General features: G+C 42.8%; 2 protein-coding genes across 4 annotated transcripts; both read right to left on the bottom strand.

Annotated features, from left to right (window-relative positions):
• Positions 1 to 9773: 9773 nt before the first annotated feature.
• Positions 9774 to 12591, bottom strand: tsen34 (TSEN34 tRNA splicing endonuclease subunit). Its single transcript, XM_084143483.1, has 4 exons — positions 12001 to 12591; positions 11560 to 11698; positions 11171 to 11455; positions 9774 to 10975 (listed from the first exon to the last, which is right to left on the bottom strand). Exons 1-4 carry the CDS (start codon positions 12295 to 12297, stop codon positions 10773 to 10775), a joined length of 924 nt encoding a protein of 307 aa, XP_083999609.1. The 5' UTR covers positions 12298 to 12591; the 3' UTR covers positions 9774 to 10772.
• A 3523-nt stretch (positions 12592 to 16114) lies between these two features.
• LOC311101333 (eukaryotic translation initiation factor 2A-like) lies at positions 16115 to 23209 on the bottom strand. 3 transcript variants are annotated; one of them, XM_084142462.1, is made up of 14 exons: positions 23164 to 23209; positions 22747 to 22816; positions 22570 to 22641; positions 22209 to 22327; positions 21423 to 21522; positions 20517 to 20599; positions 20219 to 20292; positions 19959 to 20103; positions 19713 to 19829; positions 18785 to 19359; positions 17376 to 17489; positions 17064 to 17180; positions 16709 to 16774; positions 16115 to 16566 (listed from the first exon to the last, which is right to left on the bottom strand). In XM_084142462.1, exons 1-14 carry the CDS (start codon positions 23189 to 23191, stop codon positions 16501 to 16503), a joined length of 1746 nt encoding a protein of 581 aa, XP_083998588.1. In that variant the 5' UTR covers positions 23192 to 23209; the 3' UTR covers positions 16115 to 16500. The 3 variants fall into 3 exon arrangements, with proteins under 3 accessions (XP_083998588.1, XP_083998589.1, XP_083998590.1); XM_084142463.1 differs by having other exon boundaries at positions 23061 to 23204; XM_084142464.1 differs by lacking the exons at positions 16115 to 16566; positions 16709 to 16774; positions 17064 to 17180; positions 17376 to 17489 and adding an exon at positions 17894 to 18016.
• Positions 23210 to 23281: the final 72 nt, after the last annotated feature.

Raw genomic sequence — 23281 nt, 5'->3', positions numbered from 1 at the left:
CCGCCTCAATAGATCCACGGATGATGCAATCGCCATCGCACTGCACACTGCCCTATCCCATCTTGACAAGAGGAATACCTATGTAAGAATGCTGTTCATTGACTACAGCTCAGCCTTCAACACCATAGTACCCTCCAAGCTCATCATTAAGCTCGGGGCCCTGGGTCTGAACCCCGCCCTGTGCAACTGGGTCCTGGACTTCCTGACGGGCCCCACAAAGGTGGTGAAGGTAGGCAACAACACCTCCACTACGCTCATCCTCAACACAGGGGCCCCACAAGGGTGCGTACACAGCCCCCTCCTGTACTCCCTCTTTACCCATGACTGTGTGGCCCTGCACGCCTCCAACTCAATCATCAAGGTTGCAGACAACACAACAGTGGTAGGCCTGATTACCAACAACGACAAGACAGCCTATTGGGAGGAGATGAGGGCCCTGGCGGAGTGGTTCCAGGAAAATAACTTCTCCCATGATGTCAACAAAACGAAGCAGCTGATCGTGGACTTCAGGAGACAGCAGAGGGAGCACCCCCCTATCCACATCGACGGGGTCGCAGTGGAGAAGGTGAAAAGCTTCAAGTTCCTTGGTGTACACATCACTGACAATCTGAAATGGTCCACCCGCACAGACAGTGTAGTGAAGAAGGCACAACACCGCCTCTTCACCCTCAGGAGGCTGAAGAAATTTGTCTTGGCCCCTAAGACCCTCACAAACTTTTACAGATGCAACATTGAGAGCATCCTGTTAGGCTGTATCACCGCCTGGTACGGCAACTGCACCGTCTGCAACCGCAGGGTTCTCCAGAGGGTGGTTGAGAGCTTTCAAAAGCTCCCAACCTATAACCTATATACTTATTATGGACCACAGTATGCTTTACATTAGATATATTGTTGTTATTAGTTGTTGTTAGTTGTTATTAGTCCCATCCTTCAGCTCCATTCAACACCTCTCATCTATCTCTTAACACCATCCATATTGGATTTCTATTTGCCATATCTTTTTCAACTGTACTGTGATGTTTCACAAAAGTTCTGAACCCTTCTATTCTCATTGTTTCTACAGATTGTAAATTGAAAATAAACATATTTGCTAAAAGTATTATTATATTATTGATCGATTGACTATGACTTTTCAGATCACCCAGTAGTGCTTTATGCAGGGTTAGCTCCAGGTAAATATTGGAATCCTTCAGCCATTCCTGGACCTGTGACCAAAAATAAGCTACAAATGGACAGTACCAAAACAAATGATCTAATGATTCTGTCTCTTCACAGCAAATTCTGCAGAGCTGGGAAGATTGTATCCCCCATATAAATAACATTCTATTGGTAGCAATAGAAATTGAACATTTCTAAGTTTTGAATCCGGCGTCGTTTTGCATATCAGTTCATAAACACTATGCCATGGAATCGGTACGTCAAAAATCTCTTCCCAACTATTTTGCAATCTATATGGGACGGCTGTCAATCCTTTGGTCCTTAAATGAAACTGGTATACTTTTTTATTTATCACAATTTTCTTTAACCAATTATATTCTTTAATGCAAGGCCGACAGACAAGTTCCTTACTTTCTCTCCCTTCCACTTTCCTTTTCCATTTTTGCGGTAATGCTGCAATTATTTGGTTGTAATTTTGGGTAGAGCACACATTTCCATATGTTTTTGTTAGCTGCATGTGCGACATAACTCCACCAGTCCTACCGATAATATCATTTACGAAGATTATACCTTTTTTTTTTTTATGTTGTCAAAAAAATTGTTTTTAATCAATTAGTATATTTGAGTTTAACCACAATATTTGTTGCATTATTTGTTCTGTCGTTTCTGGAGGATTAAATTGAAATTGCAACCAACTTTCTATGGCTTGTTTTAGAAATAGTGATATTTGGGAGATTATTTCCTTTTCAAATAACTTAAAGTGAGAGGTTGTAATCTGAATAAAGGGAAAAAGGCCATTCTTGAACATTGGGTGAGACAATCTTAATAATTTGCTAGAGAACCAGTTCGGATTTAAGTATAACTTTTGTATGACTGAAGCTTTTAGTGATAGGTCTAATGCTTTAATATTTAATAATTTCTGTCCTCCGAATTCATATTCATTATATAAATAGGCCCGTTTAATTTTGTCTGGCTTGCCATTCCAAATAAAATGGAATATTTCTTTCTCATATAATTTAAAAAACTGTTTGCTAGGCGTAGGCAAGACCATAAGCAAATAGGTAAACTGAGATAATACTCCGGTCACCATCAGACCATTTTATTGGTAAACTACATGGTAATGTAAAAAATGTATTCTTTAGTGATCCAATACGTTGTTGCTCCTAGACGTTTCCATTTCACAATAACAGCACTTAGAGTTGACCGGGGCAGCTCTAGCAGGGCAGAAATTTGACAAACTGACTTGTTGGGAAGGTGGCATCCTATGACGGTGCCATGTTGAAAGTCACTTAGCTCTTCAGGAAGGCCATTCTAATGCCAGTGTTTGTCTATGGTGATTGCATGGCTGTGGGCACAATTTTATACACCTGTCATCAACGGGTGTGGCCGTAATAGCCGAATCCACTAATTTGAAGGGGTGTCCACATACTTTTGTATATATAGTTTACAGTGGCTTGCTCAAGTATTCACCCCCCTTGGCATTTTTCCTATTTTGTTGCCTTACAACTTGGAATTAAAATGGATTTTTGGGGGGTTTGTATCATTTGATTTACACAACACGCCTACCACTTTGAAGATGCAAAAAAAAATAAGACAGAACCCCCCCCCCCCCCCCCTCAATTGGATTGAGGACTGTGCTTTGACTAGGCCATTCCAAGACATTTAAATGTTTCCCCTTAAACCACTCGAGTGTTGCTTTAGCAGTATGCTTACGGTCATTGTCCTGCTGGAAGGTGAAACTCCGTCCCAAATCTCTGGAAGACTGAAACAGGTTTCCCTCAAGAATTTCCCTGTATTTAGCGCCATCCATCATTCCTTCAATTCTGACCAGTTTCCCAGTCCCTGCCGATGAAAAACATCCCCACAGCATGATGCTGCCACCACCATGCTTCACTGTTAGGATGGTGTTCTCGAGGTGATGAGAGGTGTTGGGTTTGCGCCAGACATAGCGTTTTCCTTGATGGCCAAAAAGCTCAATTTTAGTCTCATCTGACCAGAGTACCTTCTTCCACATGTTTGGGGAGTCTCCCACATGCCTTTTGGTCAACACCAAACGTGTTTGCTTATTTTTTTCTTTAAGCAATGGCTTTTTTCTAGACACTCTTCCGTAAAGCCCAGCTCTTTGGAGTGTACGGCTTAAAGTGGTCCTATGGACAGATACTCCAATCTCTGCTGTGGAGCTTTGCAGCTCCTTCAGGGTTATCTTTGGTCTATTTGTTGCCTCTCTGATTAATGCCCTCCTTTCCTGGTCCGTGAGTTTTGGTGGGCGGCCCTCTCTTGGCAGGTTTGTTGAGGTGCCGTATTCTTTCAATTTTTTAATATTGGATTTAATTGTGCTCCGTGGGATGTTCAAAGTTTCTGATATTTTTTTATAACCCAACCCTTATCTGTACTTCTCCACAACTTTGTCCCTGACCTGTTTGGAGAGCTCCTTGGTCTTCATGGTGCCGCTTGCTTGGTGGTGCCCCTTGCTTAGTGGTGTTGCATACTCTGGGGCCTTTCAGAACAGGTGTATATATACTGAGATCATGTGACAGATCATGTGACACTTAGATTGCACACAGGTGGACTTTATTTAACTAATTATGTGACGTCTGAAGGTAACTGGTTGCACCAGATCTTATTTAGGGGCTTCATAGCAAAGGGGGTGAATACATATGCATGCACCACTTTTCCATTATTATTTTTCTAATTTCACCACCAATTTGGACTATTTTCTGTATGTCCATTACATGGAATCCAAATAAAAATATATTTAAATTACAGGTTGTAATGCAATAAAATAGGAAAAACGCCAAGGAGGATGAATACTTTTGCAAGGCACTGTAACTACAGTGCTTTCAGAAAGTATTCACACCCCTTGACTTTTTCCACATTTTATTGTGTTACAGCCTGAATTTAAAATAGATTAAATTGAGATTTTGTTTCACTGGCCTACACACAATATCCCATAATATCAAAGTGGAATTTTGTTTTTAGAAATGTTTACAAATTAATTAGAAATGAAAAGCTAAAATGTCTTGAGTCAACAAGTATTCAACCCCTTTTTTATGACAAGCCTAAATATATTAGCAAAAGTTGCATGGAATCTGTGTGCAATAATAGTGTTTAACATGATTTTTGAATGACTACCTTATCTCTGTACCCCACACCTACAATTATCTGTAAGGTCCCTCAGTCGAGCAGTGAATTTCAAACACAGATTCAACCACAAAGAACAGGGAGGTTTTCCAATGCCTCATAAAGAATATCCCTTTGAGCATGGTGAAATTATTAATTACACTTTGAATGGTGTATCAATTCACCCAGTTACTATAAGGATACAGGCATCCTTCCTAACTCAGTTGCCGGAGAGGAAGGAAACCGCTCAGGGATTTCACCAGGAAGCCAATGGTGACTTTAAAATAGTTAGAGCAGTGGTCACTAACCCAAGGCATTCCTAGTCGATCACCAAACATTTCTGTAGAAAATCCAATGATAAAGGCTTCCGCTCCTTTTTCCAATTCTTTTGTGTTACGCTGTTGGTAGGTGCACTTTTTTTATTATTGAATATTAAAACACACAATCTACTTGCAGTGAAGCCGCTCAACATTTACATTACATTCAGTCATCTAACAGACTCCCATCCAGAGCGACCCACATAAGCAACCAGGGTCAACGCCCTGTTCAAGGGCACGTCGACAGATCTCCCAAAAGGTCAAAAGATGGGAACCCGAACTAGCGAACTATCAGCCACCGGTCCAAGCTCCCAACCACCAGGCCACCAGCCCTCCAAGATCCCCCACCACAGTTCCCAGAGAGCTGCCCCTCAACCATCCGAGACATCCCCCCAACAGTCCCCCCCCCCAAAACATAAATTCCCCACCCCCAAGACAACAACCAACAAAATGAACAAAAGAGAAAAAAGACAAAGGAAAACAGAAAACAACAATGAAAAAACAAAAGACATCAAGGACAACAAATATCATGGTAGGTGCACTTGATTCAGAAGCCCTGCGCACCGGGTAGGCAAAGTGTTCCCATTTTTGACTATTTAATTACTCTGAAAATACATTAATTCTACCCAACGGACCAGGAGATCTGTGGCTAAATCAAGTGTGTCTACTGCTGGTCAATCAGATAGCTCAAATCACTGTGCCTACAGCTTCCACGACCCCGGCCACAGCAAAGTTTGATACTAGCCTACGTGAGATTTCATAACTTTTAAAACCATGACCAGAGCGAGACTGTCAAAGAATACAGCAAAGAGCTGCTGTTTTTATGAGTGAGACTGTCAACAGTTTTTTATTCCAAATCATAAAACGCGTTTCTCACTACTTCCTCTCGTGCTGCAGCTGCAATGAATGAATAGCCAAATGTATCGACAGCCCTGCGTTTTTATTATTATTAGCAGCTCCTCATGTCTACTTTAATATCAAGGAATATTTCACTTTCTCTGGTCCTAAGAACAACATGAATTTGTGCATGAGGCCGGTGCAGATGTGGATGCGGTGCGACTTGAGTTTTTCGCCATCAGGTGGAAGACGGTGTCCCCTCTCTCTGGTCAGTCTTACCGGGAGAGGAAGGATAGAGCAGGGACAGTGAGAGGAAGACCCTCTGCTGCACTCTCCCTCCCTCCTCGGAGACTGTTGGTGTGTTCAAGACAACTGCGAAATTGGAAAAATACGAGGTCAAATCATAACGTCAGTGATCTTCAGGTCAAAAAATCGGAGCTCTAGAAAGAGGCCCGAGTTCCCGAGTTGCATGACTGTCGAAAACGATTTTTCCCAGTCTGAGCACCGACCTGAAGATCACTGACGTCATGATTTACCACTTGAAAGCAGCATGACAATCGGATGCAGATACCATCAGTCCAGAAAAAATGAAAAAGCAAATTACTTAAATTTATGCTCAGCTATGCTTCGCAAGTGCTACACCAACTGATGATCTATTTTGTTATCAAAGCTCAAGTTTTGAAATATAATATGGTCGGAGAAGAACAATATTGGCAGGTAAGGCATATAGCCAATATGCTATGATAATGTATTAGGCCTACTGCACAAACCTCATTCTTACAGATCTGATTTTATTTGGTTAATGTAAAAAATGTGTATCTCTATATATTGTTTTTTTTTTTTACCCACTTTTTCTCCCCAATTTCGTGATATCCAATTGCGATCTTGTCTCATCGCTGCAACTCCCCAACGGGCTCTGGAGAGGCGAAAGTCGAGTCATGCGTCCTCCGAAACATGACCCGCCAAACTGCGCTTCTTAACACCCGCTCGCTTAACCCGGAAGCCAGCTGCACCAATGTGTGGGAGGAAACACAGTTCAACTGACGACCGAAGACAGCCTGCAGGCGCCCGGCCCGCCACATGGTTGTGACAGCCTGGGATCAAACCCTGGTCTGTAGTGACGCCTCAAGCACTGCGATGCAGTGCCTTAGCCTCTTTTTTTTTCTGAGCGGTATATCTAGGCTTGCTTTTTGACTGCAAAAGTGATCTTCAAATCAAAATCAGGTTTATTTATACAGCACAGACATTTCAGACATGAAATGCAACAGAATGTGCTTCACAGGAAAATAAAACCAATGAAAATGAAAACTGAAATAGTTACTACACAACAAACATAAAAAACTAAAGAATAACAATAAAAACTGGCTTCCGGGTTAAGCGGGCGGGTGTTAAGAAGCGCAGTTTGGCGGGTCATGTTTCGGAGGACGCATGACTCGACTTTCGCGGCAGGTAGCTTGGTGGTTAAGAGCGTTGTGCCAGTAACCGAAAGGTCGCTGGTTCTAATCCCCGAGCCGACTAGGTGAAAAATCTGTCGACGTGCCCTTGAGCAAGGCACTTAACCCTAATTGCTCCTGTAAGTCGCTCTGGATAAGAGCGTCTGCTAAATGACTAAAATGTAAATGTAACTGAAAGACTATATGCACCCTGAGGAAAAGCTAAAAATGTGTGTTTTAAGAGCTCTTTTAAAAATGTCCACAGTTTCAGCCCCCCTCAGGTTCTCTGGCAGGCTATTCCAGAGGCTGGGGGTATAGTAATTAAAGGCTGCCTCTCCATGCCTCTTGGTCCTAGGCTTTGGGATAGTTAAAAGGCCAGTGCCAGAGGACCTGAGGGACCTACTGGGTACATAACTTAAAAGCATGTCTGACATGTATTGGGGTGCACAATCATGGATTGATTTATAAACCAATAGAATAATCTTAAAATTCAGGGGCGCGACTTTGGTTTTAGAAGTGGAGGGGGGGGTGGACATTATTATTATTAAACACTCCAAACAGCCTACCCGACCGCTTGGAGGCATCGCATCCGCATGGTCCTACAGCACACCGTTGCCTTGTTTTGTATCACATTCCAATGATAAAACTAGGGGGACAAAAATGCAACTTCAGAATGTGTGTGTGGGGGGTGGGGGGGGGGGGGGGGGGGGCATATCCCCTGTGAAATTAGCGCACGTTAAAATTAATTATAAAACTCGCAGGCAGCCAATGCAGAGACCTTAAAACCAGTGTAATGTCTGCTCTCTGTCTGGTCTTGGTCAGTACCCGTGCTGCAGCATTCTGTATGTTTTGCAGTTGACCAATGGCTTTCTTGGGTAGACCAGACAGGAGAGCATGAGTCTCTCTATCAGCCTGAGAGAGAAACGGCCGCACCTTGGCAATGTTCCTCAGGTGGTAAAAAGCTATTTTGGTCACATTCCTAATGAGTGATTTGAAATTGAGTTCAGAATCTAAAATAACACCTAGGTGTTTTACCTGGTGTTGAATCTTTATTGCCTGTGAATTAAAATGAGCGGCCAGATTCTCTCTCTGTGCTTTGACTACAACAATAAGTAGCTCGGTCTTGATTTAGCTGGAGGAAGTTGTGAGCCATCCAAGTATTTAAACAGTACTTTACCCAAAATCGAACCTTGTGAAACACCATGTGATATTTATTTCCTCTGAGTTATGTTCACCAAGAGTGACAAAAAAAACTCTTGATCGGTTAAATAGGTCCTAAACCAATTCAGAACTGGACCGGAGAGGCCAACTCACCTCTCCAGTCTGTCCAGAAGGACATCATGGTCAACAGTGTCGAATGCAGCACTTAAATCCAAGAGTACAAGGACAGCGAGCTCATCATTTACCACTTTAACTAAGGCTGTCTCTGTACTGGGCTCGAAAACCAGATTGGAATTATTCAAAAATACATTTGTGCCATCATTTAGCTGTTTGAAAACCAATTTCTCCCGAATTTTGCTTAAGATTGGAAGGTTGGATATTGGCCAAAAATTGCTAAGAGCTGAAGAATCTATACTGAACTAAAAATATAAACGCAACATGTAAAGTGTTGGTCCCATGTTTCATGAGCTAAAATAAAAGATCCCAGAAATGTTCCACACGCACAAAAAGCTTATTTCTCTTAAATGTTGTGCAGAAATTTGTTTACACCCCTTTTAGCGAGCATTTCTCCTTTGTCAAGATAATCCATCCACCTAACAGGTGTGGCATATCAAGAAGCTGGTTGAACAGCATGATCCTTACACAGGTGCACCTTGTGCTGGGGACAATAAAAGGCCACCCCAAAATGTGTTTTGTCACAACACAATGCCACAGATGTCTCAAGTTTTGCGGAAGCGTGCAATTGGCATGCTGACTGCAGGAATGTCCACCACAGCTGTTGCCAGATAATTGAATGTTCATTTCTCTACCATAAGCCGCCTCCAACGTTGTTTTAGAGAATTTGGAAGTACGTCCAACCGGCCTCATAACCGCAGACCACGTATACCCATGCCAGCCCAGGACCACATCAAGCTTCTTCACCTGCGGGATCGTCTGAGACCAGCCACCCGGACAGCTGATGAAACAGGAGTATTTCTGTCTGTAATAAAGGCTTTTTGTGGGGGAAAACATATTCTGATTGGCTGGGCCTGGCTCCCCAGTGTGTGGACCTATGCCCTCCCAGGCCCACCTATGGCTGCACCCCTGCCCAGTCTGTGAAATCCATAGATTAGGGCCTAATTTATTTATTTCAATTGACTGATGTCCTTATATGAACTGTAACTCAGTAAAATCGTTGAAATTGTTGCGTTTATATTTTTGTTCAGTATAGATTACTTTTCTTCAGAAAAGGTTGGCGTTAGAGTTTAATGGCTGATAGCAGAAAACTGAGGATGGATCAACAACATTGTAGTTACTCCACAATACTAACTAATTATGTAAATGATGTTATGTTTGGGGCAAATCCAACACATCATTGAGTACCACTCTTCATATTTAAGCATGTTGGTGGCTGCATCATGTTATGGCTATGCTTGTCATCGACAAGGACTAGGGAGTTTTTTGGGATAAAATAAAATGGAATAGAGCCAAGCACATGCTAAATCCTAGAGGAAAACCTGGTTCAGTCTACTTTCCAACAGACACTGGGAGACAAATTCACCTTTCAGCAGGACAATAACGTCAAACACAAGGCCATTTACACTGGATTTGCTTACCAAGACGACATGTAATGTTCCTGAGTGGCCTAGTTACAAATATTGTACAATCCAGGTGTGCAAAGTTGTTAGACTTACCCATAAAGACTCATAGCTGTAATCACTGCCAAAAGTTATTCAAACATGTATTGACTCGGGTGTGAATACTTGGGTGAAGATATTTCTGCATTTAATTTTCAATAAACATATTTTCACTTTGTCATTATGGGATATTGTGGGTAGATGGGTGAAAAAAATTCAGGCTAACAACAAAATGTGGACAGCATTTCTGGTTGAATTGGGTGCACCGGTCCCCATCTGACCACATTACAGGGAACATGTATTGTTCTAATGTGGATGTTTTGTCATATCTATTTGGTGTTATTTACAGTAAATATACATGCTTTTTCACACCGTTGACCATTCTCCAAGAAGCTGACAGCTTTATGTGGGGCAGTCCTGGGTTGTGTTCATTAAGCACCAAACAGAAGAAAACCGGACTGAAACTGGGAGGGACTACCTGGAGTGTTCCATATGAAACACTCATTTTTATTTTCCAAAACGTTTTCAGTGTTTTCCTTTTCTTCTGTGGTGGCAACTCTCTCTACATATTGGCACTCAAACACTGGTTACACAAAAGTGAATGGTCTTCAACTATATTTTCAACAATTCTCACATTACAATCCACACACACTTCAAAGTAAATATTTTTCCAAGGAAGCCCCCCCGTACCGCTGCTGATTGTCATACAATAATAGTAGCCATCCCATTGGACTGGAGCGCAACGCACCAGGGGTGTATTCATTAGTGGACACTAACAAAATGTTTTGCAGTGGAAAAACAAGTTTCTTATTGGACAAATGTAGATAAATCCCGCGCCGTTTGCCTCCTAATGAATACACCCCTGCTGTCTGTAACCGTCCCACTCCTGTTTAGTGACTGAAATTACAAATGAACCCCTAGACTCTACACCATTGGCACTCCTGTGCTGAATGAATTTGAAAAATATAAGTATTATAAAATAACTTTTGGCTAGGTGAAAAATATCGGCATATATAGTGTCCCACTGTGGTGCTGCCTACAACATTCCACTCCACTGTAGTGACGTGTAGCCTCTGGCTAGATGAGAGATGTCGCCATATTGCTTCCACCTATAGTCTCCCACTGTGGTGCTACACCATTCCACTCCACTGTAGTGACGTATACACCACCTCCCCCCCGTCATCTTCCTGGCTTTCCCCTGACGAACACAGCAGGACTGTCTTCTTCACATTGGACCCTAGCCTGGCGATGGCCAGAACGTCACACAGGGGCATCGACTCGTCCATGGAGACACACACGGCAATGAAGTGGGCGTGGAAACGGAGGGGGTCACCTGTGAGAAAGGGGATACAGCAGAGATGAACAGAAAGACTGACACATGACCATAGGTTCTGTTTTGTAGAGAATGAAAGTCGGCAAGATCGAAAAGAAAAGACACTTTCAAACTACTGGAATCATGCACTGAGCTGAGCTCAATCAAATTGTATCAAATAACCATAAATTAATGTGATTGAAGTACGGAGCTCACCTGGGTACACCAGGAAGTCTCCCCCAAACTTCCCGGCCGAGGTGAGGTAGAAGCCCTGGCGTCTCAGGTCCCTGAACACTCGGAACCGGGTCTCGGACCTCTCGTCCGGTGGTATGGGCCAGTCTGCGGCCAGGAAACGGTGCACCTCGGGACAGTGAGACAGTCCTGCTCGGGCTGTGCACAGTTGTACCGCCATGGCCGTGCGAGGGAATGAGAAGCCGTGGTCCAGAGCTTCGAGACGGTCTCGAACCGCACCATCCGAGTCCTCCTGCCTTCCAGAACCCTCTAAGAGAAAACATAGTGCCGTCAGAGCCAGGACACTTGATTCACTCGTGCGAATGGCCATGTCTCGCACAAATACCTGTATGTGAGTGATGGGGCCCCCTCACCGTTATGTTTCTCAGTCATAACTCTCCGTAATGTCGTCTTCCTGTCCTCCAAGGCCAAGGCACCCTGTTCCTGAAAGCTGTTCTCCAGTCCTGCATGGTACTGCTCCACTTGCTCTGGGTTCACCTCGGGATCCTCACTCTGTAAGGATCAATGAACCAAACTGTGAATGTGTAGGGCTTGAGGGGGAAACGCCATATTAGGGCTTGAACCCACAACCCAGTTACATGGCTAGACACTACCACCTGTGCCATAAATGTCTAAACACTTTGACAGAGGCTGTACTATGCTCACTAAGTGGCTAGATCTGTCTTTTACTATCCCAACCGCCAATTGCTTTATTTATACAGTAAAAATTGTAATGTCAAAGTATTTGCTGCCAATTAGTTATTATAGCATCACCACTACACGTGAAAGTACTGAACAAGTGAAACATAATTTACTGTTGAGTCAGGAATAACTGCAGCTCTCCCCATGTCCGCCAGCAGTCGTCCCTCCTCCGGCAGCAGCTCAAGGGGTCTCCCCATCCGGGTGTTCTGCCTAGGTTGTCGGGCCAGAGACCCCACCATGGTCCCTATGATGCCCAGTTCACGGGCCGATTTCAACTCGTCCGCACGCCACATCAGAGGCGTGGACCCACAGAAATTTATTCCGATGACCTGGCGGCTGTTCCCCATGCTTTCTTTACTCACGTCCTCTCTGGACACCGTTTTCGTTGTCTTTGGCTCCGGCGAATCCATCTGACTGTGGCATACCCAACCGTGTGATACTTTTGAGGTCGATTTTGAATTAAATGTTCACGCACTTAAACTATCGCATACACCGGGGTGGTGTCCACATGAGTTGTGATCATAATACGTATTGACACATGCTGAAAAGCACAATCATTTAATGATTCCTTGGGTTGAAGCAGCTATTTGGAACAGTAATATCGTGGGAAACGACACGAGAATCAAACATATTGAGCGTACCTGATGTGCAGTGACAGTGCGGGTGAGCTCCAGCACTTCCTTGTGGGAGCAATCTTCTTCTTCTATTATATAATTGCGGTCCGCAAACAAACGTTAAAAGGTGCATGCCGCCGCCTACTGTGCTGGAGTGTGTGGTCAATCACGGTTTACAACATTAGCTCCACATTTCTAAATCCTCCTACCGAACTCAGTACTTCTGAGAAAATACAAAAGAGCCCTACTAACTTCTAATAAACCCCATCCCCCAAATCCCTTCCAAAGCCCCCAACCTCAATTACCCATCGCTTCTGCCACACATCTATCAAAATGGCTCTGATCTTACATTTGGCCTCTACCCATTGGAACACTAGTATAAATTATATATAGTTTTAAAGCTCTTTTGGCTAATTGGTTTACAATTTCATTCCCTTCCACACCCGAATGTTCTGGGACCCAGCAGAATCTCACTACTACACCCAGTCTCTCAATTCTCCATAATAACATTAATACCTCTAACAGTAGGTCACTCCTATTAGATTTGCCAAATGATAAACAATTCAATACAGACAGGGAATCTGAGCATACCATAATTCTGACAGGTTGTACGTCCTCCACCCACTGGATGGCAACTATTATCGCCAACAGTTCAACTGACAGTTAATCTGTTAGTCTTCTACATATCTGCACATCAAATTCAGGAACGTAAACGCCTGCTCCTGTGCGCCAACTATCTGGGTCCTTGGATCCATCTGTGAAAAGCGGTAAAAATGCATAAAAACTTCAACCAATGTAATTATCAACCAGTTTCCCTATATCACTGACTTCTGACCTATCTTTCCTTTTCTCTACCAAGGTTAGATCAACAACAGGATCTGGGAGTAACCATGGAGGAACATCCCCTATCACCACAGAAGGGCCAACCTCCAACTCCCTCAAACCACTCTCATCAGCAAGCTTTCCAACTGTCCAACCAAAACCACTGCCATGTCTACTAGTATATTCCCAACAGTCATCTAGAACAGTAGCAGTGGGATGGTCAACCTCACAGCCTTTCAGCCTAACCCAATAAGGTAATGACCATTTTTTACGCCGTATATCCAAAGGCATCTCACCTGCCTCCACTAGTAAGGCACGTACAGATGTTGATTTAAATGCACCACACATATCCTTAAAGCTATATACTGGATTCTGTCCAGCCTCTGAAGCCATGTCTTCGCCACCGTTCTATAAACTATACACCCGTAATCAATGGCCGTCCTGATCAGAGCTCTATAAATATCCATTAACAATTGTCTGTCAGCACCCCATTCATAACCTGAGACCAAGCACATAAGATTCACCACCTTCTTTACACTTTTAAACATTTATGACATTATCTTTCCATGTATATCACTCATTGAACCATAGACCCAAATATTTGTACTTAGAAACCCTCCCCATAGGCTGTCCATACAGAAACAACTGTATATTATCAGCAACTTTCTTTTTCGAGAAGAACATACAGCAGGACTTCGCTACTGACAATTTAAAACGCCAGTCAATCAACCATCTTTCAACATCCACTATAGCATGTTGAATAGATTTGGTCACATGAGACATTCATTCCTCTCTTCCAAATAGCTCCATTATCAGTATATAGGGAAGCCCAAATACCCCTACCTACATTCGAAAACACATCATTAATCATAATGTTGAACAAAATAGGACTGATAGCACTGCCTTGAGGAATACCATTGTCAACTCCATAGGCATCAGATAAAATTGATCCTATTTTAACTCGAAAAGTGTGATTTAAATAAGGCCAAAACCCAGTTATATAATCTCCCACCAATACCAAGTCTTTCCATGAAGTTGCCGCACCATATCTCTCGAGACAGTTGACGACAAGGGTTGTAAAAATGTTGTTACTTAATATTACTACCTGCACTGTAGATTTTCACCATCACACATTCATATTCAGATGGGACAGGTATATTACGATATACAAGACCTTCCCTTATAAACGTAGCACAACCACCACCCTGTCCAACTGATCTATTAGATCTGATTGAACAATAACCAGGAATAATAAAAATCAAGATGTGGAATAAGCCACATTTCTTGAACCCATATCACATTAGGTTTGATCTCTAAATCAATTACATATATTTCTTAAACTCCTGACCGTTAGCAATAAGGCTTCTGGCATTCCACTGAAGGATAACAAAAAACATAACTCTAATTATCATCATACTGAGACATTCCATCATTAGTATTATTAGGAGTCAACATATCAACAATCATGGCGACAGTAACATCTGTTACTCCTAAAAACTGCTGCTGTTTCCACAAACTTGCCAGTTATTCTTTCCACAAACGCAGTCAGGTTGATAACCTTTCCAATGAAGGCTATAAATTCAATCTGATTAACTATTAAGGTGTCCTTTGACACAACACATTTGTGAGAGCATGATTTCTGAACGGGTCTCGTAACCGTGTCAGGACTAGCATAAGCAACATTTCCTACTGTAGGTCCACTTATTCCAGGAGTAACCCTATTAACTCCATCATTCTGCCTAATAGTTCCACCAATCTGTAGCCTCTGCATGAGAAACATTATGAGTGATTTTATATCGTTGGGCCTCTCTAGCATCTTTCTTTGGCATTTAAAACACCTTAATGGAGGTGGGACAAACTCTCTAACAGTGAAAGCCAGGAAACATCTGTTCTTAGGCAAAACCTTCTCAAACATTAATAGTACTGAAAGGCATTCACTTCCCTGCTCCTCTTTCTTACTGAACAGCCTTTTGGCTTCAACCACTATGCCCCCCTCTACATTTTATTTTATGTAATCTATGGACATAGATAGTGGAACCCCAGAAATGACCCCCCTCAGCTTAGCCGAAGCTCCAGGGACATGATTTGTGATTTTCTTCCCATTGAGAGTATTCATTTTCAGAATCTTCCCTTGCTGAACATGCTCAGCACAGAATATTAACAGTCTACTATTACCACTGAACCGGGCTAATGTGACTTCACCTTTCTTAACACCATCGGTTAATCAAATAGGGTGTACAGTAGATGAGACCCTGTGGTCGCATCAAACACGATTACAACTTTCCACTCAGACACATTACTTTTGTTTTTCACTACCTTCACCCTCTAGAAGTGCCACTGCTGTCAGCAGCGCTTCTAGCAGGGCCATTATTTTTCCTTTTCACCACAGACCATCCAGGTCCATGACTTTCATCAGCCCCACCCACACCATTAGATCTATCATCCATGTCGACCACAGTCCAGCACAGCTGTTGCTAAACCGCCTACCACTATATAGAACGATGGATTCTATTTCATTTCTCCACCAACCCTTGAGACCACAAACACGTTTTCTCCCTAGCTAATGTTTATTTTTCCTCAGTTTACCTTTTGGGTGGGAACAATATCACTGGTGTGTAGTGTGGTTGCCAATGGCAAGAACCGTGATTGGCAATGCTCTTGTCCAATGATGTCACTATTATTGATATAATTGGGTTATCACACAAACTATTCTCAATTATTATATATATATTTTGATGATTTATGAAATTAGCAACCTTTTCTTGGAACCATGAAGAAGAATAACTGTTTTGGCGGCATACATTTTTTTATTCAATTTTCTTATTTTATAATCTCAATGAACTGAAAGTTGTTCATTCAACTTAAAGTAAAAACCAACATAACTTCTAGCTGTTGAAACCTTCACCTACTTACTATATACACCAATTCTAAATATTATGTATCATCACTGGCTTTAATAACCTGTACATACATTGCATAGCAATAGTGCCTTGATGCTTAAGTTTTTAAGGCTCAAATGTACGTTAAAATGTGAGAAGCCTTCAACTGCAACGTGTCTCCACTAGTAAAAATTGTATGAGATCTGAACGTGTCCATTAAATATAGCTTTGGGAGTGCTCTTGATCATATGGTAAGGATGTTTTGTGTTTTATTCATGGGCAAATTCAGTATTTTCTTTTACACTCCTAGTTGAAGATCCTCAAGCTCTTTCATGAGTTGAGCCTCCTTTTCCATCTTTTCAAGCTGAAAGAGATAAACGACAAGGGAGAAAAATATTATACGTATTTTAACACAATTCTATGATATTTACAAGTCGAATACACAAATGTATAAACTGTGGATATATATTGACCGTGTGCGTGACAGTAGTTTGTCGGAATAATACCTGGTTCTTTTGAATGGGTTTCCCAGTTGCTTGCAGCGCTTTCAGCTCGTCGATAGCTTTCAGTTTCTAGGGGTCAGTTTGAAATGAACAGAATTAACGTACAGCTAGTGGAAGTGGAACTTCCTGAAGACTTATTTGTCTACAGTATGCTTGTGATAAAGCCTTTTCATAGCAGTGAAAATGAAAAGGTCAATTACAGTAAGAAGTCAAACTCGCTCCCCCACAGACGTGTATATAGAATCTGGAAAATTACTGTAAGGTACATTTGTAAGAAACAAACAGCTTACTACAGATACTTCAGCCACCAACTGATCCAGTAACTACTGACTAATAAACAGTGAACGTGTTTTGTCACCTTCTTTACGTTCTTGATCTTCTTGTCAGTCTCTGGGTCGCCACAGGAGGGTTCAGGCTGAGCGCTGCTGGCTGGAGATGGGTCTGACTGAGGCTCAAGGGCATCTGGGTTTATCTCCTACACAAGCAGGAAACACAACTTTATCAACCCTAGAAGGTTTTAGACGTCACAAAAATAATACCCACATAACTTGAGATCGCTTACCTCGCTACCTCCCACTCCCCCCATCTGATAACTTAGACAAGAGCAGTAGCTCTGAGCTATTCTCCACTTCTGTCATACATTACCGCACATTAGGAGAAGATAATGTACCTGTTTGGCTGCTTTCTTTGCCTCTCGTTTTTTCTGGTTCTTCAGAGCCGTCTTGGACAGCTGCTTGTCCCCGGTGGCGCCAGGCCTCATGTTCTGTGGAGGCTCCTCTTCATGCTGACAGAGAAAAGGGTGGATATTTATGGATATTTTTCATCATAGGTCTTCCTCCTCCGGGGTGGATTCAATACAATACAACTGTATTTGACCCTTTAACCCATCAGAGTCTAAGCCCTGTCTAAGCCAGGGGAGGGGGTGGGGGTGTTCTACTAAGCTATTTGGAATTGTTTTAAGATGGTCGTACCAGGGATAATTTAGCTATTTGATTTTGAATTTTAAAGACCCCCAAAAATATATATACAAAATATTTGATGAAAAAAAATGTTGGGCCTTACTGCTACTAGCCCATACAAACACACGGAACAACAGATAGGCCCAAATAAATATCAAAAGGAAGATGGTTCTGACGTGTCTCTCTTATATCTGTGACATATAAGAAAGATCAGGAAATATTTGTTTTTTTTTTTTACATGTTTTTAACCCCATATTTTTGGCATTAAAACAGTCTCCATATATACTTCCATTATTTTTTTCAACCAGTACCGGGGGACCTTCAGCCGGGTCTTGTGAGGCCTGTGGGCGTCCTAGACAGACAGAAGTTAACAGATCGGATGTACACACTTCAGGCGAGTCTCCTGAAACTTGTGGAGGTCCTAAAGCAACGGCACCATCGTGTTCGTGAGAGTCTCATCTTTCCATAGAGGGGTCATAATTGTTTTTAGGCCAAACCGTTCGGACGCTACAGACAATTTTGTGAGAAGACAGATTTTTCGGGATGTCTCATGGTCTGACAAACACCGCTCTAGCTCTGTCACCGCAGATGCGGAAGTGTGACATCGGCGGATGTGGTGGATTGAGACACATCCAATGCAAAAAAACAGATATCTCTAGCTTAAACTGACAGATCTGTATGTTTTTATTTTATTACGCTAATTAGATTTTCACGCGGACATCGACCTTAGGGGGTTAAAAGGATAGTTCACCCAAATTACAAAATTACATATTGGTTTCCTTTTACCCTGTAAGCAGTCTATGGACAAGGTCTGACAGCAATCTATGCTTTGGTTTTGTTTACCTGGCCACTGTCTTCAAATGCTAACTTTTTAGCATTTACGGCACAAAACCAATGCTTGGTATCACTAATATTAGCACCAATGTGTTTTATGTCCAAATCATTCCAAAGTGTCTAAAATTGATTGTGTAGCTCAAAGTTACTTAAAGATGATTTGGACATGAAACACGAAAAATCCTAATTTGAATTTGGGGAACTATCCCTTTATATGCTCATTTTTGTTTTACAATTGAATGTCTACTGAAAACAACCCTAACCTGACCCCTGGCCCTCTACTCACCAGTTTGGAGCTGGCTGTGACCGGTTTATTCCGCAGGGCAGGTGGGCGGTAGGCCTGGGCCGGCTTGGCCTCTGTGCTGCCCAGCTCGCTGGGTGCTGCCTGGTACTTTACCGGCCTCTCAGGGAACGTCCCGTCTGGGAAGGGCTGCCACACAGTCTCCCAGAGCTCTGTGCCCGTTGGCATGTCCTGCTTGTACAGAACCGTGCCGGTGTAGTGCCAGATCTTGTAGCCGTTGCTGACACGTAGCCGGGGGGCACAGGTCGATGTGACGATGTGTTCACCGTCCGGGCACCAGGCGAAGTGGGTGGAGTCGGGAGCCTGGGGCTTGGACACCTGCTTCCACTTCTTGACATCCCACACCTCCATCTGGCCCCGCAGGTTCCCGAAGCCGGCCAAGACCAGGATGTGGCCCTGGGGGCTGTAGTAGATGGCGTTGCGGGGGCCCGTGCCGAAGTCGAAGACGGGGTCGCACTTGAGGTTGTAGACAGTAGCCTTAGCGGGCATGAAGCCATAGACCACGCAGAACTCGGTGGAGCTGGGGCTCCATGCCACGTCGTAGATGGGCCCGTTCTTCTCTGTTCACAACACAGATAGATACCACACGTTTATGAACCACAGAGCATCAGCTAAATTCATTCAAATTAAACCTGGGCATAAGCATCGCGGCTCGGTCAGAGGCTCAAGGTGCTCAGCGTACAATTGCGCACTGGTTCTATTTTTTAAGAATGACGCGCTGCTCAAGCCAGAGAACACTTAATAATGTGGCTCGCGCTCACGCCGGCAAAAGCTACACGTCCAGTGTAACAGCTAAAAACATACCGAATGACCATCGCCCCAGTGTCGTTCCCCTGGTATTTTACATATCTTTGCCTTCAGACATACAAATAACGGTGGAGTAAAAACACACTATATACAAATCTAGACTCACGTAGCTGCACCGCAGAAGTCTCCCCATTGGTGGCCAAGTAGTGTAAAGTCTGTTCTCCGTAGTATGAGGCCCCTGTTTTATCCACCTCTATGCTGGCCTGCACCAGAACCGCAGTGGCTGATGGGAAAAAAACAAAAGCAGTCATGGCAGTAATCTTCTACAACTACAAACTCTATTAGGATAACGCAAACCACACATTCTCCATAACATTTACTTAACATAATTCTATTATAAACGTTGACCAACCTTTTTTGTTCCACAGCATGGTCACCCTGTCGGCCTTAAAGAAACTCTTGTTGGCCAGAGCACAGGTCGGGCCACCAAAGTTGGGGTACTGGTATAGCCGGACAAACGAGGGGGCACCTTTGCTCCCAGGGACATAAACAGCCACCTTCAGCAGAAACACAGTGGCAAATGTCAATACCCTCTTCTACAGTCAGCTAACCAAACAGATACATGAATTGTTAAGTCTATCTGCAGGAAACAAGATCAAACAAAAGGTATACCTTACTAGGCTGACTTCCAGGGGACAGCATAAACTCGGACACCTTCTGCAAGTGCAGCTTATTGGCAATGGTGACTGGAAAAAGAGACGATGAACTAATACAAATATTGGTACTTTTACAATAGAAAGTGCACAAGCGCTACCTAGTTCTCTCAATAAATGATTGGTTCCATATGTCACATCAGTATGGAGCTGCCATCATGGCTAGTTCTCCATTGTTAAGGAGATCTCTTGACCTCAACGGGAATTCCTGGTTGAATAAACTTTCAATAAATAAAAGGGGCAATGAAGATACTTACTAAAGTCATTGTTCTCAAAAAAGTGAAGTTCATTGTTAACACTCCTGACTGCAATCTTCTCGTCATCTGACCAGCTTGGACACCTGTACACATTGACAAGACAAAACCAATCTGTTCAGAAAATAAAGGGCGTGATGCAAACATATAACTAAAAACTTAGTTTCTATTCAATGGAGCGAGGGGTGATAATGACCGACAGCAGGATAAAGTGGTGGCAGACATTATCTAGCCTTCCCAAGTCCATCATCTGTGTAACAGAGATGGTTCATTAAATCATACTCACATGAGTAGTAACCTTGTCTGAGACTTGGTCCTAGGCTTTAGCTTAACAGACACACAGGAGACCCAGGTTCTAATTCAGTCTAATTCAATCTGTGCATCATTAATGGGCAACACATACTCATTTATTTATTTACCCTTATTTTACGAGGTAAGTTGACTGAGTACATATTCTCTTTTACAGCAACGACCTGGGGAAGAGTTACAGGGGGAAGGAAAGGGGATGAACGAGCTAATTGGAAGCTGGGGATGATTGAAAGGGGCCAGGATGGGAATTTAACACCCCTACTTTTAAGATAAGTGCCATGGGATCTTTAGTGACCACAGAGAGTCAGGACACCCGTTTTAATGTCCCATCCGAAAGACGGCAACTTACGCAGGGTAATGTCGCCTTCACTGCCCCGGGGCATTAGGATCTCCTTAGACCAGAGGGAAAACTGCCCCCTATTGGACCAACACCACTTCCTGCAGCATCTGGTTTCCCATCCAGGGACCGACCAAGACCGACCCTGCTTAGCTTCAGAGGAAAGCCAGTAGTGGGATGCAGGGTGTTATGCTGCTGGCTAATCCTCAGCATTTCCTCACAGATGGACAAACACACAATAATAGACAACGGTGCAAACTCACCATCCCTGTACCTTCTTCTGGTAGAGAGCCTTGAGGCAGGTCCCAGTTTGCAAATCCCACAGCTGCAAGTTGGCATCTCCCTGTGGGTTGTCTTGTGTCTCTGACAAGAGAAAGGGAAAATATCATTACATTACCTATTGTAAAGATGAGTGCTAGTGCAGCACAAACAACCACAAACCATATTTTGCAATGCATTCATAATGGCGCCGGAGAAGATGGCTGCCGTTTTACAGCTCCTAACCAATTGTGCTATTGTGTGTGTTTTTTCGTGTTATTTGTAACTTATTTTGTACATAATGTTTATCTATTATTTTTCTTCTTTTTACTTATCTATTTTTTTACTTAACACTTCTTTTTCTTAAAACTGCATTGTTGGTTAAGGGTTTGTAAGTAAGCATTTCACTGTAATGTCTACACCTGTTGTATTCGGCGCATGTGGCAAATAAAATGTGATATGATTTGACTGGACATGACATTCAATTTATATCTAGTTTCAAACAGAATACATTTCGACTACCTACTTGTGTGCCTGCTTGAGGGCTCTAACACACTACGCAAACAGAGTGACGTATTCAGTCCGTTAAAAAAATGTTGCTTCAAAAAAACTCAGTGAAACAAAGGTACATAGAACTACGTAGAAAGTGATGCTCCATCACTCAGTTTGCGTAGTGTGTAGAGCCCTTTAGCCATTAATAGATTACTGAAAAATGCTAAGGAGTACAATTTCAAGAGTCAGTGATTTCCATCATCTACTAAAACCTTGTTTTTATAGTTGTTGAAACTTACTGCTATACACCTGCCATGTAGCCAGCACAGTGTTCAGTGGAGAGAACTCCAACATTGTAGTCTTTGGAAGGTCAAACAACCTGACTTGAGAGCCATCTGCAACCTTCACAACAGTGACCCTGACAAACAAAACATGGGCATGACAACTACTGTGATCGGACCAGTCTCAATGTATGCAAAAGATTCCAATGACTGAAGAGGTAGTCTACAGGACTAATGTCATTCACACTACAGCATTGCAAGGGTTATATACTACTTCTGCAAACTGATACATAGGGCTCGGGTCAAAAGTGGTGTACAATATAGGGAATCGGGTGCAATTTTGGACGCAGACATAGTGCCACGATGTAGCTTTTCTTACTTCTCTCCATTGCACCATGCAAACAATGTCCCGTCCTTGCTGAAAGACACATATTTACTTTGCAGAGGGTCCCTGAAATTGAAAGGTTTAGTAAATAAAATGGAATTTGCAACACATGCACAGTGATTGATTTGGCTAACAATTTAACATTGTTATGTCTGATAGAACGGGAATGACCTTTGAAAATCTGCATTCTTTTCGCAGTTTGGTGGTCCACGGAGCAGCACTGTCCCGTCAGATCCCCGGACTGTGTGATCACAATAACAGCAGCAGTTAGTATAAAATCAATTATGTAATACCTATGTAAGATTAAAGAATTAGCTACATTATCATCAGCATGAGGTCAATCTGATTGGAACGGAATTGGGCTTGCATGCTACAGCATCTGCCAAAATGTTTAGAAAGCGTTTGGCTAGCTTGTAACATTACTCTGTCAACAGCAGGTCACAGTCGAATTGAAAGTAAGGAAATTATTCAACATTCCAACTCACGTGACAGTTAAGATGGGCCGTTGCGTATATTCTACAACCCAGGTTAACATCTAAAACAACACGTAAACAAATAAAGAGTTTACTCTTCAATGAATTAACCCACCTGCTAAATGAGGTGTGGGGGGCGCCATGATGTACCGGAAAGAGAATAATCTGCAAAAGAAATGCGGAAGTCTCAAGAAAAAAGGGGAGTGTCATTGGAACATTGGCAACATCGTCAT

This window comes from Coregonus lavaretus (assembly GCF_964263955.1).
Source record: "Coregonus lavaretus genome assembly, chromosome: 26".
Classification (NCBI taxonomy): Eukaryota; Metazoa; Chordata; class Actinopteri; order Salmoniformes; family Salmonidae; genus Coregonus; species Coregonus lavaretus.
This window is presented reverse-complemented; position numbering and strand designations above follow the sequence as displayed.

Coding starts and splice junctions, on each gene's coding strand:
- tsen34 (XM_084143483.1), bottom strand. CDS start 12,297: ATGGATTCGCCGGAGCCAAAGACAACGAAAACGGTGTCCAGAGAGGAC. Junction 11,699..12,000: donor CAGTTATTCCTGACTCAACA/GTAAATTATGTT, acceptor TGATCCTTACAG/AGTGAGGATCCCGAGGTGAA. Junction 10,976..11,170: donor AGACTTCCTGGTGTACCCAG/GTGAGCTCCGTA, acceptor CCTTTCTCACAG/GTGACCCCCTCCGTTTCCAC.
- LOC311101333 (XM_084142462.1), bottom strand. CDS start 23,191: ATGGCGCCCCCCACACCTCATTTAGCAG. Junction 22,817..23,163: donor CCCCACACCTCATTTAGCAG/GTGGGTTAATTC, acceptor GTGATCACACAG/TCCGGGGATCTGACGGGACA. Junction 17,490..18,784: donor TCACAGCCAGCTCCAAACTG/GTGAGTAGAGGG, acceptor TTTCTCTGTCAG/CATGAAGAGGAGCCTCCACA.